The sequence below is a fragment of the Notamacropus eugenii genome, chromosome 4, assembly GCF_028372415.1.
Source record: "Notamacropus eugenii isolate mMacEug1 chromosome 4, mMacEug1.pri_v2, whole genome shotgun sequence".
In the NCBI taxonomy this organism is placed as follows: domain Eukaryota; kingdom Metazoa; phylum Chordata; class Mammalia; order Diprotodontia; family Macropodidae; genus Notamacropus; species Notamacropus eugenii.
In genome coordinates, this window is record NC_092875.1 from 52,274,531 (window position 1) to 52,295,007 (window position 20,477).

Here is a 20,477-nt window from a genome sequence, read left to right on the forward strand (position 1 = left end):
GAACATTTCTTTTTTTTTTTTTTTTTTTCATTATTAAATTTATTTATTTAACTTTTAACATTCATTTTCACAAAATTTTGGGTTACAAATTTTCTCCCCTTTTATCCCCTCCCCCCCCAAACACCAAGCATTCTAATTGCCCCTATGACCAATCTGCTCTTTCTTCTATCATCCCTCTCTGCCCTTGTCTCCATCTTCTCTTTTGTCCTGTAGGGGCAGATAGCTTTCTATACCCCTTTACCTGTTTTTCTTATTTCCTAGTGGCAAGAACATTACTCGACAGTTGATCCTAACACTTTGAGTTCCAACTTCTCTTCCTCCCTCCCTCCCCACCCCTTCCCTTTGGAAGGCAAGCAATTCAATATAGGCCATATCTGTGTAGTTTTGCAAATGACTTCCATAATAGTTGTGTTGTATAAGACTAACTATATTTCCCTCCATCCTATCCTGTCCCCCATTACTTCTATTCTCTTTTGATCCTATCCCTCCCCATGAGTGTCGACCTCGAATTGCACTCTCCTCCTCATGCCCTGCCTTCTATCATCCCCCCCACCCTGCTTGTCCCCTTATCCCCCACTTTCCTGTATTGTGAGATAGGTTTTCCTACCAAAATGAGTGTGCACTTTATTCTTTTCTTTAGTGGAATGTGATGAGAGTAGACTTCATGTTTTTCTCTCACCTCCCCTCTTTATCCCTCCACTAATGAGTCTTTTGATTGCCTCTTTTATGAGAGATAATTTGCCCCATTCAATTTCTCCCTTTCTCTTCCCAATATATTTCTCTCTCACTGCTTGATTTCATTTTGTTTTAAAGATATGATCCCAACCTATTCAATTCACTCTGTGCACTCTGTCTCTATGTATGTGAGCGTGTGTGCATGTGTAATCCCACCCAGTACCCAGATACTGAAATGTTTCAAGAGTTACAAATATTGTCTTTCCATGTAGGAATGTAAACAGTTCAGCTTTAGTAAGTCCCTTATGACTTCACTTTGCTGTTCACCTTTTCATGGTTCTCTTCATTCTTGTGTTTGAAAGTCAAATTTTCTTTTCAGCTCTGGTCTTTTCATCAAGAATACTTGAAAATCCTCTATTTCATTGAAAGACCATTTTTTCCCCTGAAGTATTATAGTCAGTTTTGCTGGGTAGGTGATTCTTGGTTTTAGTCCTAGTTCCTTTGACTTCTGGAATATACTGTTCCATGCCCTTCGATCCCTTAATGTAGAGGCTGCTAGATCTTGTGTTATCCTGATTGTATTTCCACAATACTTGAATTGTTTCTTTCTAGCTGCCTGCAGTATTTTCTCCTTGACCTGGGAACTCTGGAATTTGGCCACAATGTTCCTAGGAGTTTCTCTTTTTGGATCTCTTTCAGGTGGTGTTCTGTGGATTCCTTGAATATTTATTTTGCCCTCTGGTTCTAGAATCTCAGGGCAGTTTTCCTTGATAATTTCATGAAAGATGATGTCTAGGCTCTTCTTTTGATCATGGCTTTCAGGTAGTCCCATAATTTTTAAATTGTCTCTCCTGGATCTATTTTCCAGGTCTGTTGTTTTTCCAATGAGATATTTCACATTATCTTCCATTTTTCCATTCTTCTCTCTTTGTTCTGTGATTTCTTGGTTTTGCATAAAGTCATTAGCCTCCATCTGTGCCATTCTAATTTTGAAAGAACTATTTTCTTCAGTGAGCTTTTGAATCTCCTTTTCCATTTGGCTAATTCTGCTTTTGAAAGCATTCTTCTCCTCATTGGCTTTTTGAACCTCTTTTGCCAATTGAGTTAGGCTAGTTTTTAAGGTGTTAATTTCTTCAACATTTTTTTGGGTCTCCCTTAGCAGGGAGCTGATCTGCTGTTCATGCTTTGACTTCATGTCTCTCATTTCTCTTCCCAGCTTTTCCTCCACCTCTCTAACTTGATTTTCAAAATTCTTTTTGAGCTCTTCCATGGCCTGAGCCCATTGGGTGGGCTGGGACACAGAAGCCTTGATTTCTGTGTCTTTGCCTGATGGTAAGCATTGTTCTTCCTCATCAGAAAGGAAGGGAGGAAATGCCTGTTCGCCAAGAAAGTAACCTTCTATAGTCTTATTTCTTTTCCCTTTTCTGGGCATTTTCCCAGCCAGTGACTTGACCTCTGAATATTTTCCTCACACCCACCTCACCTCCTGATCCTCCCAGCCCGTGTTTGTGGTCTGAGATTCAAATGCTGCTTCCAGCCTCAGGGCTTTTGGCGGGGGCAGGGCTGCTATTCAGTATGAGATTATGATCTGGTGCTGAGATCAGGGCAGGGCCACCTCTCAGGCTCAGTTCCCTCAGGGGGTTTATGCGCAGACCTTCCGCAATAGATTCAGGCTCCCGCCGGCTTGGGGAGCCCCTGTCTGCAGCCGCCTCTCAGCTTCTACCTCCCGGGGGGGGGGCCTGAATTATGGGGGCACCCCACTCCCCTCTCGACCCGCCAAAGAGACTCTCTCACCCACCCCTGTCACCTGTGGGTGGAGGGACTTGTGCGGCCGCTGGAGATCCAGTCCCTGAAGCCTGCTCGGATCTGTTTCTCTCGGTGCTGAAGCTGTGGCCGCAGCAGGTCTGGGCTGGGCTTTGTGTCTGCAGCGCGACGGACCTTTTGCGAGAGGTTTGCAGATCCCTCTGTGGGTGGAGGGACCCGCGTGGCCGCTGGAGATCCTGTCTGTGAAGCCTGCTCGGATCTTTTCCTCTCGGTGCCGCGGCCGCGGCAGGGCTGCACTCAGCTCCCAGTCCCGGCGCCCAGTCCGCAGCGCGAAGGACCCCCCGGCGAGAGGTTTGCAGGTCTCTCTGGAACAGAAATCTCCCTCGCTCCAATGTTCCGTGGCCTCTGGGTGCGGAATTCGCCGTGAGTTACTTCCCTGTAGCCATTCTATGGGTTGTGGGTTCAGAGCTATGTGTATGTGCGTCTTTCTACTCCGCCATCTTGGCTCCGCCCCTCTCGAACATTTCTAATGATAAGAAAACTCATCATCCTTTAAAGCAGACCATTTCACAGCCTTCTGTGTCAGAAAAGCCTTCAGAAAGCCACCCATACTGGCCCAAGAATCCCCTTGTCCAGTACACCTGGCAAGGGGTATCCAACCACTGCCTGAAGCCCTCCCTCCAGAAGCAGCCTGTTCACGCTTGCATAGCTCTAATTATCATAGCAATCTCATGATGTTTGTCATGAAGGTTAGATAAGATAGGATATGCAGAGTACTTTATGAACCTTAAAAACTCATCGTTTTACAGAGACAGGGTGGCAAGGTTTATTTGACCCACTTCCTCTGCTATAAAATGAACAGGTTGGTCTAAATCAAGGGTTCTTATATTTTGCTAGCTGTATGTCAATATAATGGGTTTCCTTCCTCATCTTATATATTTTATACATTTAAAAACGTTGTTCTGAGAAGGGTTCCATAGGCTTCATCAGGTTGCCAGAGGGGTCCATGAAGAGGTTAACCCCTGGTCTACATGACCTTTCAGCTCTGATAGTCTCTCTTTCATGACTTCCTACCACTGTCTTGGTGACCACTTATGCATCTACTCAACTTCTCCCCTACTGGGGCAACAGGGAAGTTGACAGTCTCAACAGAATGGGAGTTACTTCTGGTATATAGAAGAGAATTGGGGAGAAACCCATTGCCACAAGGGCCAGATGAGCAAAAAGTTATGAACCTGTCATGTCCTCTCTGGGCACTGGGGATCTTCAAAACCCAGGCTGTTGATGCAGGATGGGATGGTGTCCGAAATACCTGACTTAGAGGCAGGAGATATTTAGAGTTAAATCCAAGCAAGAGGGACAATCCCCCATTGGATGACCATGACCCAATCACTTCTCTTGTCTTATTCGCAGCTTCCTCATCTGAAAAAATGGAAACCATGATAACCTGTTATACCTACACCATAGGGTTGTTATGGGGATGAAATGAGAGAACATAGTGCTCTGCTGGTCTTCCTTAGTTACTAGGCCAATCTGGTTCACTCAGTAAATAAATATTAATATAATTAATACAGCACCTGTTAGGCTGTGTGTCAGGGACATAAATACAGTGAATGAAATAGTACCTAGCAAAGGATCAGATCCCTCTCATTGGACTCCCATTGGTTAATAGCCATTTTCATATAGGTCCAGTTGTTAGGAACTTAGATCAAGCTGAAATCTACCCTCGTGACTTTTACCAGCAATTGAGCTTACTTTTGTTCTTGGGGTGCTCTCAGTTCCCAGATAGATGCCTCTCATTTCCTGCTTAAGAAGTGGATACATCATGGGATTTCAAGTCAGGAAGACCTGAATTCAAATTTGGCCTCAGATACTTAGCTGTGTGACCCTGGGCAAGTCACTTTCCTTCTCTCTGCCTCAGTTTCCTCATCTGTAAAACAGGGAATGATAATAATAGCACCTACCTCACAGGATTATTAGGATAAAATGAAATGATAATTGTAAAGTGCTTTGCAAACCTTAAAGTATCCTTCAAACACTAGCTGTTATTATTATCTAATTTTCTCCAAGCTAACCACTCCCAGTTTCTTCAACTGAGTATCATATGATGTAATTTTGAGACCTCTTATTATCCTGGCCTCCTCTGGGGACCTAGAAAGAATGGAACAAAATATTCTAGGTGTGGTCTTACCAGGGAAGAGAACAGGGACTTCCACCACCCCTTAGAAACAGATTTCAGAATTGGTTGTAGCTAGGCTTATTCCTCCTCCTCATCCACTTCTTGATTTTTCTTTTTCAGTTTCCAGAAGGAGGTCAGCCCCTTTCCAGCTAAGAATCTCAGTCCTAATCTTGTTAACAACAAATCTTTTAAAAATCTCTCTTGGCTGTTTTCCCATTTTTTTTCACTCCAGAACATCTCATTCCAGTCATCACTTCCTCCCCAGGAGTTAGTGGCCTGGTGTTTATATCTGTCCTAGAGGAAGGAGAGATAAGGTTTGGGGACTGATGCAAAGTGTGGAGGTGAGATTCAGCAGATGAGGCTTATTCAGTATATTGGGCACAGCGGGGTAAAGTGGGGAGGAGGCAGGAAGAGAATTTTTCCAGAATCAGGTGATGAGAAATGGGGGTGGTGGTATTGAATTAAGTGTTCTTTAAAGTCCCTTTTAGCTATGACATTCTATGATTTTATATACCAAATGTTAAATGACTAATATGGACATTAAATGTCAAAGGAATTCAGAAGAAGAGATTACTTTCAATGGATACAATCCAGAAAAACTTCACAAAGGATATGAGATTTGATCTGTGCCTTGTAGAATGGTGAGAATATCAAAAAATGGAAATGATGGTGTTGGGGCCAGAGGTTGTTGGGTATTTCCAGCAGAGGAAAGTTGTTAGCTAAAACAGAGCTCAGGAAAGCACAAGATATATTCGAGGAATGGCCAGTGGAGCAATTGGTTGAAGTTCAGGGTTTATGAAGAGTGAGAAATCAGATTGGAAAGGTAAAAAGACTGAGCAGGACCTTGAATACCAGGCCAGAATTTGGCTTTGGAAATCAGTAGAGAACTGTTGAAGATTGTGGAGTAATGAATGACCCAATGAGAACTATGCAATAAGAAGATTGAATGAATCTGTCATGATCCCTGTGACCTCAAGTCACACTTCCCTGGCCCACCTCTTCTCTATAACCCTATTAAAATGTAAGCTCCTTGATAACAGGGTCTGTCTTGCTTTGCGTATTTTGGCAACTCCTGGATACTCCCTCCTCCCTGGTTTTCATAATCCTGTTGTTTCTAGTTTTCCTTATATTCATTGGACTATTCTTATGTCTCTTTTATTGGATCTTAGTCCATGTCACACCTTTTAGCCACAGATATCCCTCAAGGCTCTGTCCTGGCTTATCTTCTTCTTTATCTTGCTTGGTGATCTCATCAGCTCCCATAATTTCAATTATTATCTTTAGGCAGAGGATTGCCACATTTATATATACAGCCCTTGTCTCTCTCCTGCACCTCAGTCCTATATTACCAGTTGCCTCTTGGACACCTCAACCTAGATGTCTCATAGGCATCTCAAACTCAACATGTCCAAAACAACTGAACTTTCCTCCAAATCCTTCCAACTTCCCAACTTTTCTTATTGCTGTTGAGGGTATCACCATCCTTCTGAGTCATACAGGTTTGCAAACCACAGTACTATGACCTCCTTCTTACTCAGATTCATCCCACTTATCCAATGTGGTATCAGATCTTATTCTCTCATCTTCCCATTTCTCTCCTCGCAGAACCACCACTTTGGCTAGTTTAGGCCTTCATCACCTCCCACCTGGACCATTGCCTCAAGTCTCTTCTCTACTTTAGTCTATCCTCAGCACAGATAAATGCAGGTGTGACCATGTCACACTCCTATTCAATAAGCTCCAGTGGGGTCCCTATTACTTCCAAATGTCAAATGTCAAGTCCTCTGGTTGGCAGAATAACCTAGCTAGCCCGTTCCTAACCATCTTTCTAGTGTTCTTATACTCTACTTCTCTCCAAGCATTCTGTGATCCAGCCACATTGGCCTCCTTGATTCTTCACACAAGACATTCCTTTGTTTCTCTCCCTCTCTCATGCCCGGAACTCTTTCCTTCCTCACCTCTGATCCTTACTTTCCCTTGCTTTCTTCAAGATTCAGCTCAAATCCCACTTCATGTAGGAGACCACTCCTGGCCTTCAACGCCAATACCTTCCTTCCTGAGATTCTTTTACATATGCAGTTACTTCCATGTTGCCTTTCCCATTCCAATGGGAGCTTCTTGAATACTAAGTAGAGGAGTTTTGTCTTTATTTCTCAAGTGCTTAATCCTGTGGCCAGCAAATAGCATGCCCTTAATAAATGCTGACTTTCTGGCACAGGAGTGCTTTTTTCGTGCATTATTCACCCACTCATTCATCTCTAAGGTGTCTATAGTGGGAAGAGCACTGGATTTGGAATCCAATGATCTGGGGTCAAACCCTAGCTTTGGCACTTGTTATTTGACCTTTTCCTTCTTTTCTGACCCTGAGTTTTCTCATCCTAAAATGAGAGAGTTTAGGTAATTTCTAAGAATCTTCTCAGCAACAAATGATGTTAGCTCTGATAGATAGGGTTTTTTTTGTGGTTCTTAAGGCAGTCAGGGTTAAGTGACTTGCCGTGGGTCACACAACTAGTAAGCATCTGAGGCTGGATTTGAACTCACATCCTTCTGCTTTCAGGGCTGGTGCTATATCTACCACACCACCTAGCTACTGCCAGAGAGAGTTTAAAAAAAAAAAAAAGGACAATTGTTCCTTTGGGTAAGAACTGAGAGGGAGAGACACGAAAAAATGGCCTTCCCCCTGCCCTGTCTGTGATGTGACATTTTATTAATTTGTCCCTTGAGAATGTGAAGGTTTCTTGATTTCTTTCTCTTAACCACCTTAACTGCCGGATCTTAGACATATTCAGCCTAGATTAGAGGGGCTTGGAAAGGTATTCCCTACCTCAGCTCTGTCTTGGTTGTCAGTCAGTCAATAGACATTTTTAGGTGCCCTCTATGTTCCAGGCTCTGTGCTGGGGATACAAAGAAAAGATAAATCTCTGCTCTCAAGGAGCTCAAAGTCTAAAGTCACATGCAAACAATTGTGTACAAATAGGTTACATGCAGAATAAATTGGATAGAATCAACAGACAAGGCACTAGGGGTTAAAGAAGTGAGAGGTTTCACTTGTTTTGTTGGATTGTGAACTTGAGGGCAGGGACTGTCTTTTGTCCCTTTTTGTATCCCCAGCCCTTAGCTCAGGGGCTGACATGCTCTGACACGCATTTATTGACTGACTGACTGATATCCTGGCCAGGGGGTGGGAGGGTGCACTTCAGAGCAGACCCAAGGTGTGGTGCCAGTGAGTGCTTGGGTGACAGGCCTTCTTGATTCTAGTTGACCTGTTGGGAATAAAGGGTCATGACTGTGCCTTGCCTGGGATATTTTCTTCCTTAATTCAAGTCTTGTAGGAGACAACTGCGGTGGACTCCTGAGACCTTGGAGTTCCGATCTCTCTCTTGTTTTGTAGCTAGGGGAATCTGGATGAGTTTCTTCATCTGTAAAACTCAACTCAACAGTGGCATCGAGGTGGTGCAGTGGATAGAGTACTAGCCCTGGAGTCAGGAGGACCTGAGTTCAAATCCTGCCTCAGGTACTAGCTGGTTGACCCTGGGCCAATCATTTAATCCTGATTGCCTCCAAAAAAAGAAAACCAACCCAACAAACCCTCCATTCAGCGATCATTACTGTATGCTTAAATGCTAGGTTTACAAAGGCAAAGGTATTGGCTCTCAAGGAACTTACTTTGTTGGTGGGAAGTATGAAGTGGAGGCATTTACATTATGTTATGATGTGCCAAGCACTGTGCTTTTACAGATATTCTCACAACAACATTGCAAGGTGGGCACCAGTATTATCCTCATTTTACAGTTGAGAAAACTGAGGCAAAGAATGAGTCCAACTAGTGCACACATGACTTAGTATATGTCTAAGGCTGGATTTGAACTCATTTTTCTAACTCCGGGTCCACACCTCTAATAACGTTGCCAGCAGTTGCCTAGAAGAGATGAGGGAAAACTGGAACACCGATAAATAGAAAATAAAATCATTAGAGGAGAGTGCACCAACAATGGTGGTGGTTGGGAAAACTTCACATAGGAAGGAGGGCCTGAGCCTGGCCTGAGGCTCGAAGCATTAAGTATTCAGAATCTTCTGAGAAGCTGAGGGAGTGCTGCATTCTAGGCAGGGGAACAGTTTGTGCCAGACCATGGAGGAAGGAGATGGAACATGAAGTTTGGAAGACAGTTAAGCAGTTCAGCCTCCCTGGAACAAAGGATACCTGAGGGGTAATCACACAAAATGAGGCCGGACTGAGACAGGGATGAGCATTGGTGCACCACTGCCCTCCTGGGGCAGCTGGGAGGAAAGCACATGATAAATCTTTAGAGGAATGTGATGTATTTACCAAAACTGGGTGGATCAGATTCTGGGCTACCCAAGAACAAAGACCAGGTGGGTTGAGAGAGCATTAGGGAAACAATAAGGGATGTAGATAAAATCAGGGCTACAGTGATTGCTCATTGCCCTTATAAGATGCTGGGGGTGGGGATCAGATTTGCCTGGACCTTCTGTTCCCACCCCAGGATTGGGGCTCTGGGTCTCCCCCACTGGGTCCCTGTACTCACTGGGCAGGTCCTTCAGGTTCTGGAACTGACTATGGGGCAGGGCTGACCTCAGAGCCACAACTGGGCTGTGGGTTCCTTTCCATGGGACAGATCAGGTGAGGGCCAACCAGCACCTGGGCCTGCTAGAACTCTGGAACGGAAGTGAGGAATCCTAGTCTATCTTCTGACCTTGGCTTCAGTAGATTGGTGGCATGGACATGGCAAAGTCCTTACCCTCTCTCTGGACCTGTTTCTGAATAAAATGAGGTGGCTGGACTAAGTAGTCCCTTCCAGCTCTACTATTCTATGTCCTATGTTCTAAACTTCCTTCCAGTGTACAGAAGGCTCATGTCACTACAGCGTACTGGTCATTCATCTCAGCTTGACACCAGCTTTCCGAGGACTCCCAGAAAACAACCCTTGAATAAGGGGAGTTACTCCCATGTAGGCTCCTAGAAGACATTATTGTGGGGGCAGAGGATTCTAAGGATCTGTGAGAAGCAATCTTTCTAGGATCATAGAATCTCAGAGGTCATTTATGACAACCTACTCCTGAACAAGAAATCCCTTCAACCTCATAGTCATGGGATTTTTAGCTGGAGAGAACTATGAAGACCTTCATTTTATAGATACAGAAATAGGAGCAGGGAGGCCAATATTGCTCAGTAAATAAGCAGGGGCAGCACTCAAACCTGGGTCATTTGACTCCAAATCCTTTGCATTCTCCACTTCATGAAATCTCCTGTGGGAGGGCCCAGCCTCATCATAACTGTGAAGGATGAACACGAATTCTGGGAGTTTATCTCCCCAGATAAAGCTTCAAGGACAAAGACACAGAGCTATAGGGTTGTATCAATGAGACCCTCAGAATATATCTTATCCTCCACTTTATTGGCAACCACAAGATGAGCCAGGCTAAAAGGAGGCATCCTCTATCTTAGAGATTATTAACTATGTGGTAGGTGAGAATCTCCCTGGATTCCCATGGAACCCAAGCTGGGGAAACTCCTACATCATCACCACCACCATCCCCAACATCATGCATTTATTAAGTGCTTACTGTGTGCTAAGCACTGGGGATACAAAGGCAAAACAAATCCAACACTGCCCTGAGAGGCCACCTTCTGATGGGGGAGACAACATGCAAACAGCTCTGTAATACGAAGCATATACAAGAAAAATAGGAGGCTTATCTCAGGGGGAAAGGGCTAGGGGAGGCAGGAGGCACAGGTGAGAAGAGCACATCCAGGAATGGGGGATCATTGCTGAAAAGGAGTTGGAGCATCCGGAGCAAGGCCATCATCGTTATGGAGAAGTCAGATAGAGGAGTGGAAAAGTGGGTAGGGGCCAAGTGATGAAGGGTTTTAAGAGACAGAGGATTTTATATTTGATCCTGGAAGTCATAGGAAGCTTCTGGGGTTTACTGAGCAGGGCAGTGACATGGCCAGCTTTTTAGGAAGATGACTTCGACAGCTGAGTGGGAGGAAGATGGACCAGATTGGGCGTCGAATGGATTTGAGGCAGGGAGACCGACCAGCAAACTTCTGCCGTAGTCACTTGTCCTTCTTGGCTCTTGATTTGAGCTCCTGCTTTGGGAGTAGGGGTCACATCTGTAGTGACTCCTTTCTGGGCAGCTCTCTGATGTTTTATCACTCAGTGAACATTTATTAAGTGAGTACTATATGCCAGTCACTAGAGTGGAGCTGTGGACACAGAGAAAGGTGAGATATTCCCTGCTCTGAGGGAGCTCATATTTTAACGGGAGAGACAATATATGTAAATATGAGCAAAATGGATGGAAGGAAACTTGGGGGTGGGAGGGCATATCTCAGGGCCAGCTGGAGTCCTCTGCCTGCTGCCGTCTTGTTGTGGGGCGCAGATTCTCTCTGGGATGGAGCTGATAGAGCTGGGGAGGAATCACCTGGGCTAAATTGGGCTAATAATGGAGAAGTTCAGCACTCCACACGTGTGCAGCTTTGGGAGGACACATCCTGCCTGGAAGGTCCTTCAGCTAGGGCCTGGAACCTCACTGCTTCCTCCACCTATTACCTTGCCCAAGGCTTGTGGAGGGCTGATTCTGCGGTAGCAATCACTTTAAGAAAAGAGGGTTCAAACACTTCTTTTGAATTTCAATGAAGCTTTGTCAAGTGCCACTCAGGCCATTTCCTTGGGATTCATGAAGAGGAAGAGGATGGAAGCTGTAGTCCCGGATGGTGATATATAGCAAGGATGAAAGGAAGGGAGCAGGGGAGGGGCAGCTTGTCCAAAGAGGCAGAGGGAAATAAGAGGGAGGCAAGTGTCGCTGGGGGAATGGTCATTTTAAGATCAGATCTAGAAGCTGGGACTGTCCTCAGCCCCCCTGGAAGTCAGCTTTATTCTGTTACTCTGGCCTGTTTGTAGGGAAAGTCCTGAAGAAGGGCTCCCTTATCCTGGGAGGACGAGGTTGGGGATTCTAGCTGGCTCTGCTGGTACCTTATTGTCAGTCAGTATTCAAATCTGGGCCTTCTGCTTCCTCTCTTTCAGGGTCAGGAGTCTTTACAAGTACAATTAGGGAGGTAAGGAAAGTCTCCCTTTCTGGGTCCCTGTGCTCCAATACATCCCTTTCTACTCCTTCCATTGGGAAACCCTCCCACCCCACTTTGGGTCTTCCAAGGCCAGTCTGCTTGATCTGAAACATAATTGGACCTGGCTTCATTCCTTTGCACAAACATGTACTGCTAGCACATCCACATCAGCCTCTCCCTATTGGTTTTTGAGTGAAGATGTGATGGTTGGGAGCCAAGCTCTTTCCCTTCTGTATCTTGAGTAAAGACCACCTAGGAAACCCTTCATTTCCGTTTAGCAGGGACCAGGTAAGACAGGAAATAAGTGGGGGCAGCCAGTAGCCCCAGTCACAGAGTAGAGGAAAGGAGATGAGGGAGAGGCGATGGGGAATGTGGTATATTGTAAAGTACATTGCATCTGGAGTTAGAATACCCTAGTTTGAATTCTGACTTCGTTGTTCACCAGTGTGACATGGGATGAGTCTCTTCTCTCCCTGCCTCATTTTTGCGACCTGTAAAATGAGGGGGTTGGACTAAATGAACTCTAAGGTCCCTTTTCTGAGCCAAATGCTTATGGCCCTATAAGCTGGTGGTTAGAGTACCAGGGGCATCTCTCTAGCTCCTTATCTCTAATTTGGAGTTTCTTTCCCACTCTCATTCCTTCCTAATACCATGTCAGAGACTTACTGCCTACCTGTCAGATTCCTACTTCAGGCCACTGAGCTGTGAGCTAAGGGAATCACTGATGTGGGAGAGGTTTTGCCATATCCAATTTTCAATTTCAGATGTTTAAGTAGTCTGCATTGGGGTGGTAAAGAAGAGTGGGGGGCCTCTGCTACAAGCAAAGAGTCCCAGACACCATTGTCTGTCTTGTCTTGTGGTCAAATTGTCCCAAGCCGAAACCCACCAAATAGCTTCTCCCCCCAACTCCATTGCTATCCCATGGTTGGGAGCGGCACGTAGAGGGGGTCAATTGGGGGTGGGTAGCAGTGATAGGAGGACTCAGAGGGAGATCTGGATTTGATAGAGGAAAAGAACTTTTAAATTCTTGACAATAATAGCTGCTCTAGAAAAAGAATGGGTTGTCCCCATAGGCAGTGAGCTCCTCATCATGGCAGATATGCAAGCAAAAGCTGAATGATTACATGCTGATCGGGATGCTACTGAAGTAAGGCTTCAATACAGGCCCTCTGAAATCCCTTCAGAACTGGAGTTCTGACATTTCAGGACTCTATGATCAGTACCATCATAGAGGAAAACTCTGGAAGAGTGAGCAGTGAATGAAAGAGGCCAGGATCTCAGAGACAGTGAAAACTACTCCATTCAAGTTTTATTGATCCCTCTCTGGGTCTGGGGAAACCCAGAAGGCACATCCTATCCCTATCCTGAATGGGGTTCTCTGTTCCCTAGGGTATGCAGAGGTGAAGCTTCAGGCTGAGATGGGGAGAGAGGTCTGAGGCTGGTCAGCCCAATCCAGACCCAGGCCTACAAGCCCAGGTCCCTCTCATTGGCTCAGAAAGAAGCCTGCTCCTTCTTAGCCTCCATGGGGATGTAGGGCAGCCCTGGGAGATGGGGAGTGGGGGGGAGAAGCTCTGAGGGGGTCTCTCAGCTCTTTCCTCAGGGGTACCTGTACAGCAGAAATGGAGCCTTTCCCTAGTATCCCCCATCACCCTGGCTTTCTAAGGCCTTAGTAGCCAGTCCAGGGACACTGACTCAGAGTAAAGGCTGTTCAGGAGAAAGATCATTAAGCCCACCCCCAAATCTTCTACAGAGATTCTGTCTTCCTTCCTCCTCCCTCAGGTCCAGCAGAGGTGGGGACAGAGATGAGATGGATGAACAAGTAAAGGGTCCTAGTCCAAGCCTATGGAGTCCATGCTCCATCAGATTCTGGGAGATTTCCCATGACAACCAAATCCTCAGACACTCTGCAGACCAGTCATCCAGGTGTCATCCCTGAGCCAGATCATCTGATGGCCCTGAGCTGTGCCAGGCTATGTTGCTGGGATGTGCCCATTGGCCAGCCGACTGGGCCCAGCCCCCCGAGCACCCCGAGCCCGGGGGAGATTACAATTGTCTGTTCTGTCACTGGGCTGGAGACTCCCATTCTTCTGTCGGGGTGCCTCGGACTGCTCGTCACTTGTGTTGTGTTCTTCCAAGTCACTCCTTATGTCACTCTGCATCTGAAAACCAGAGGCCAAGAGAGGAGGCACCGAGAGGAGTGAGGCAGGGAGACAGAGAGAGGAAAGGCAGGAGGAAGAATCAAAAGAGACAGATGGGGAGAGGTGAATGGGTCAAGAAAGAAGGGGAGAATGGGGACAAGGGGAAAAAAAGAGACAGGCAGAGAAACGGGGAAAAGTGATGAGAAGAAAGATGGAGGGAAAGTAGGGAAAGGGAGATTGTCAAGGATTCGGGCTGAGACTCCTTGCCTGGACCACCTGGGTGCCTACTGGCACCAGGATGCCGGGCCCAGTCTCTACCTTTTCCACCACCCAGACTCCCCTGAGTTCATAGTTCCCAGGGACCAGGTTCCTGTTCACTTTCCCCTGCTCTATCTGAAATGGGCCTAGGACAGGAGGCTCACTAGATACTACAGCATCAGGGGCCAAGGCTGGGGGTGTAGCCCAGCTACAGCTCTGTACATACCCCGCCAGCTAAAACAAACTTGTAGATCATACGGACGATGAGGCCGGACCAGAAGACATGGAGAACCTGAAGAACCATGAGGAGGGCATTGAAGAAATAGTATCCAAAGAAGGGCTGGAATTTAATCATGGAATCATAGTAGGTAGTGTAGAGGATTCTGAGGAGAGAGAGGAACTTGGGTCACCGTAGGGCTGGACTGCAAGAGACCTATCCAATTCATGGTGAGGGTCTCTAGACAAGTCTTGGTCACCAGAGGGTCTTCATTTCCCCAGAAATAGGAGGGGATAGAATAGAAACCCCAAGATGCAAGGGAATAACATCCTGAAAGGCCCCTAGACCCTTCTGATCTGGCCAGAGCCCTGCTCTGTGCCATCCTCAGGCAGGAGCCACGCTTCTCTTGGAAGGACAGCTTTGGGCAGCAGAAGACCCTAAATGAGGAGGGTTTGGGACCCCAGGTCTCTCCCATGGATCATCCTAAGGCCCACCCTGCCCCATCTCGAGACCAGGCTCACTTGGTTGGGAAGAGAATGAGCCGACTAATGATGAACACCAGGGCAAAGATGATGAAGAGTGTGTCACAGATATGCCTCCGCTGTGCATAATTAAATATTTTACAGGCCTGGGGGAGGGAGGGAAGAGAGAAAGAGAGAGAGAATTTTAGAACCATCTAACTTCAAGATTTGGGAGAGACCTCAGAGGGCATCTAGGCCAACCCATCCTGGACCAGAAATCCCCTTTAGAACTCAACAAGTGGTCAACCATGGTCTGTTTGAAGACCTCAGATGATGAAAACCTACTGCTGGAGACAGTCCATTCTATTTTCAGATAACTGATCCTTAGGAAGACTTTTTACACCCAGTGCCTCCATTTGCCTCTCTGAAACTTTCTCTCAACCTGAACAAGTGATTACTTTTTATCAAGTTTTTTAATTCCTTCATGTTTGCCACGGTCTGTTTGGCATCGTAGTTCTCTGTGGCTAGAAGCTCTCCAGTTCTTTTGTTCTTAAGATGCAGTTCACAGTCTTGTCACTTTCCCTTCTCCAAGTCTGCACCATGCTCAAGATGTGGTCTGCCCAAGGCAGAGTCCAGAGGGACTATTAGCACTGTTGTTCTGGACGCTGGGCTTTTCCCAATGCAACCCAACATCATCACATTATCCTCTCTGGGGGCCACTGATGATTCATACTGAGCCTGTCATCCACCAAAATCCCCTGGGTATTTTCAGAGCCTAGCCACACCTCCCCCATCTTGTACTTGTAAACTTGACAGAATTGCTCCATGCTGCTGAAGATTCTGAGGGACCCTGACTGTCATCTAGTCTGTTGGAACTGCATCCAGCAATGTGTCTTCTGCGATTTGTTAAGCTACTTCTCCTACTTTTATGAAGCCTTTGCAGGTTTCTCCAAGTTCAATACTTTTCCTGTCCTCTTCCCCCTTCTTCCAGACTTACCTTTTGTTCAAGTGACCAATAAACGTTTATTAAGTGCCTACTTAAGTTAATATGTTAAGTATTGTTCCGGGGAATACAAAGACCAAAAAAAAAAAAAATAGTTCCTGCTCTGAAGGAGTTTACCTGTTCTAGGGAGAGATTTAGGTATACATATAGGTGTATATGTTATATTTAAATAGCAGTTGGGAGGAATTGTTCATGTGGGAGGCAGCCTTTGAGATAAACATCTAAGGAAACTCAATATTGTAAAAGGTGGAAATAAGAAAGAAAGTGTTCTAATCACTGGAGGTGGGCCCTGTAAAATAAAGGAGATGAGAGATAGATCACGATGTGTGAGGAACAGTGAAAAGGTCCATTTGGCTGAAATGGAGAGTGTGTGAAAGGAAGGAAAAGTGATCAGCCTGGAGAGGTGAGTCTGATCCAGGCTGTGAAGGGCTTTAAATGCCAAACAGAGGAGCTGTAATAAAGTGCCTGAGAGGTCAGGGGAGGTCTTTGAGCTTTTTGAGTAGGTAGGTGAAATATTCAGACTATTTTAGGAATGGTGTGTCAGGAAAATTATACAGGGTGGAGAATGGACTGGAAGGGGAGAGATTTGAAGGCAGGGAGGCCAATTAGGGCAGCTAGGTGGTACAGTGGAGACAGTGCCAGGCTTGTCTTTCTCATCTGAGTTCAAACCTGGCCTCAGATACTTACTAGCTGGGAGACCCAGGGCAAGTCACCTAACCTTGTTTGCCTCAGTTTTCTCATCTGCAAAATGAGCTAGAAAAGGAAATGGGGATCCATTCCACTATCTCTGCCAAGAAAACTCCAAGTGGGGTCATGAAGAAAAGGTCATGACTGAAACCACTGAACAACCACCACCATTGCCGCAAGGACCAATCTGAAGGCTACTGTGATAGTCCACAGTCCAAAGACTAGAGACAATGAGGTCCTTGTGAGTGGGAGGAGGGAGGGAACTTTTATTAAGTACTTACTACGTATCTGGAACAGTACTAAGCACTTTACAAGTATTATCTCATTTGAGCCTTACAACCACTGTAGAAGGTAGGTGCTGTTTATTATCCCCATTTTACAGATGGGGAATCTGAGGCAGGGAGAGGTAAAGCAGCTTGCTCAGGGGCACACAGGGAGTAACTACCTGAGGCTGGATTTGAACTCAGGTCTTTTTGATTTCAGGTCCAGCATGCCATCTACTATGTCACCTAATGGCCTTGGAAATAGAATTGACAAGGTCTGGCAATTGGCTAGATATGATGGGGGTGGGGTGAGACAGGGTGAGGAGAGATTGTAAACCTGCTGCTCTTTTGAGTATGAGCGGAAATTGCAGCACAGAGGGTGCCTTATCTGGTCCAGAGGTAGCAGGCTAGAGAGAGACAGGAACAAAGACCCAAGCGTACAGATTTATATGCCTTCTTCCCTCCCCCCGCTCCACTCTGACAAAGCTTCACTACATCTGAAGAATCCCAGAATATGAGAACTAGAAGGATTCTTAAAAATATCGAAATCGGCTGTATCAATATAGTAAAAATGACAATATGGGAACAAGGGAACTAGTTATAAAGTGCCTACTGTGTACCAAGCACTATGCTAAGCATTTTACAAATATCTCATTTGATACTAAACTAATTTGCAGATTTAGTGCTATATTAATCTACCATTTATGGAACTAGCCACAAAAACAACAAATTTATTTTGTAAAAATAAAAGGTTTAGAATCTCAAGGAAAATAATGGGAAAAAGTGGGAATGAAGAGGGCAAACATTTCCAGACCTCACATTATATTATAAAGAGTAATCATGAAAGCTACTTGATACTGGTTAAAAAAAAGAAAAAAAAATCAGTGAAACAGATTAGCCATATTACCTATGTGACTTTAACCATATTAGAAATAACCCAATACAATTACCCAGAAGCTGGATAAACCCAGATTACTTATGGAAGAACTCTCAGACAATAACTGCTCAGAAAACTGGAAAGCAATATGGCAGGAATTGGGTTTGGGCCAACATCTTACACCATTTACCACAATATGGATACGTAACTTGAGTAAAGGTCACACTATAAAAAATGAGAAAAAAAACAGATCAATTCATAGCTATAGTTAGGAGATTCTTAAGCAAACAAGGGACAGAAGTAACCGTAAAAGATAAAACAGATTTGTACAAAGCTTTGCCACTAACAGAAATCAATGCAAATAGGATAAGAATGGAAGTTTTTGATTGGAAATAAAAATCTTTGCATCAAGTATTTCTACTATCTACGATGTATGGGGAATTAATACAAATATTTAAGATAAAAAGCTATTTCCTAACAAATAAGTGGTAAATGATGGTGAACAGAGTATTCTAAGAAGAAAACAGATGAATTGAAAACTATCACCAACCATATGAAAGGATATCCCAAATCATAAAGAAAAATTCAATAGCCATTGTGGTGACTGGAATAGTGAGTTGATAAGAGAGATATGGTAGGACTAGTTTGCAGCAGTAGGGACCTAGCTGAGGTTGTATAACATAAACTTTAGTGGACCCAACAAGAATGGGGACTGCTCCTAATGTTTTCCTTCCCAAATGACCTTGAGTTAATTTGTTTGTGTGTATGCATGCAAGGATGCATATGTGTGTGTGTGTGTATGTGTATATACACACATATATACACACACACCCAAACACATATAAACTGGATAAACCTCTTCTTCCATAAAAAAAGGAAAATTCAAATAGAAACAACTTAAAAGATTTAACTTTACATCCATCAAATTATCGATGACAAAAGATAGTAAAAGGAAGTAAGCTGGAACAGCTTCAGGAAAACAGGCACACTTTTAGTGGAACTCTGAACTGGTCCAACTATTTTGGAAAGCAATTGAGAGCTATTCTAAAAAAGTGAGCAAAATATCTCCTTGTTGACCCAGAGAATCAGTATGAAATGGTTGACTCAGAGATGGCTTTAAGGTCAGATGATCTGGGTTTAAATCTTTACTCTGCCAACTTGTTCTTTCTTTCTACTACCGATGTGACTCTGGGCAAATTACCTCTGTGCACCTTAGTTTCCTCATTTGTAAAATAAAGAGGTTTGCCTAAGTGACCCCTAAGGTTCTTTTTGACTTGAAATCTGTGATTCCTCTGCTAGGCAACTATCTCATAGACAGAAAGGATAGAAAGAAAATAAGTTTTTTTTTTTTTTTTTTGTGGGGGCAAAGAAGTGGAAACAAAATCTATTTTCATTGATTGGGGAACGGCTAAATAAATTGCAGTACATGACTGCAAAGGCTTATTACTGTGCCATAATAAAATAATGAACATGAAAAATCCAGAGAATCATCAGAATACTTACATAAACTGATACACAGAGCCAGGAGAAAAAAAATCATACATTATGACTACAACAATGTTAATGGGAAGAACAAAAATACCAGAACTGAACGCTGTGTAATCAATAGCTAAGAGAGGATATGAGAAAATGGACCTCCCTCCCTTCTGGGCGGTGGTGGTGGTGGTGGTGGGGTTCCTGGGAGTATGAAACACTGCATGTATTGTATTGTCAAGCACAAGAGATATTTATCGAGTTAATTCTGCTGAACTGCTTTTTAAATAATTCTTTGTTACAAGGAAAGGGTGCCTCTCTGGACAGGGGAAGGATATATTCACTGCTGAATGGGATATGACCACAAAAGATTATCAATATAAAAATCTTTCATATTGATAAATACAAAAGAGAAAAAGAAAAAATACAAAAGACAGACCCAGCTGAGCTTAATTAATGGATTTCCATCAAGGTGCGAGATTTGGGGACAGTTCTGTGGCCTCCTTTGGGGCTGTAATTCTGCTTCCCCAATCACAAAACTTCCTTGTGCTCAAGCTGACCTTGGGAATGCTCCACTGGGACCTCCACTCCTCCATTAACATGTCCCATTTATCTCTACAATTATACAGTACTTTTAAGGTTTGCAAAGTGTTTTATATCCATTATCTCATTTGATCTTCACCTTCTCCTCCCAGTCTTAGGATTAGAGCCCAGGTTTTCCGATTCCATATGCTATACTCTTTCTACAGTATCATAATATCTGATGAGTATCTAGAGTCTTAGAATTTGAAGGAACAGTGGTGGCCATCGAGCCTCACCTAGATCTAACCAAGAAGCCCTATAACATCCCCTACTGGGGGCTATCCAGTTTTGGCTTGAAGACCTCCAACGAGGGGGAAACCCTTCACTTCCCAAGATGTCCCATCCATTCCACTCTTATTATTAGGTTTTTCCTGACCTCAAAACCAAATTTATTTCTTTACAACTTCCCCCTGGATACTAGTTCTGCCCTCTGGGGCCATGCACAAGTTCAATCTTTATTCTATATAATGATCTTTCAGACACTTGAAGCTCACTATCAAAACCCCATAAATCTTCTCTTCTCCAGATTAAAAATTCCCAGTTCCTTTAATTAATACCCAAAAGGCATGATCTATTATCCTGGCAATGGAATGATCTCTGATTTACTACTGTTCTTTCTATAATAGGACATGAGTAACTGAATATAAACTCTAGATGTATTCTGATCAGGGGCAGAGTACAATAGGAGCAACACCTCCCTGGTTGTAATTCCCAATGAAGAAACAGAGGATGAAGGGAGTTGGATGAGTTGCCCAAGTTCACACAGTTGGTAAAATGGTAGAGGCAGGATCTCTGAGGCCAACCCCCCCC

The 20,477-nt window shown here is 44.4% G+C and overlaps 1 protein-coding gene across 2 annotated transcripts in view; it reads right to left on the bottom strand.

Annotated features, from left to right (window-relative positions):
• Window positions 1-12,990: 12,990 nt before the first annotated feature.
• Window positions 12,991-20,477, bottom strand: part of CERS4 (ceramide synthase 4) — a 55,791-nt gene continuing 48,304 nt past the window's right edge. For both annotated transcript variants that reach the window (XM_072600943.1, XM_072600944.1), the window contains exons 9-11: window positions 14,843-14,949; window positions 14,331-14,487; window positions 12,991-13,867 (exon numbers count right to left, since the gene is read on the bottom strand). In XM_072600943.1, coding sequence (XP_072457044.1) covers window positions 13,679-13,867; window positions 14,331-14,487; window positions 14,843-14,949 — 453 coding nt within the window. In that variant the 3' untranslated portion in view covers window positions 12,991-13,678. The remainder of the gene's footprint in view (window positions 13,868-14,330; window positions 14,488-14,842; window positions 14,950-20,477) is intronic.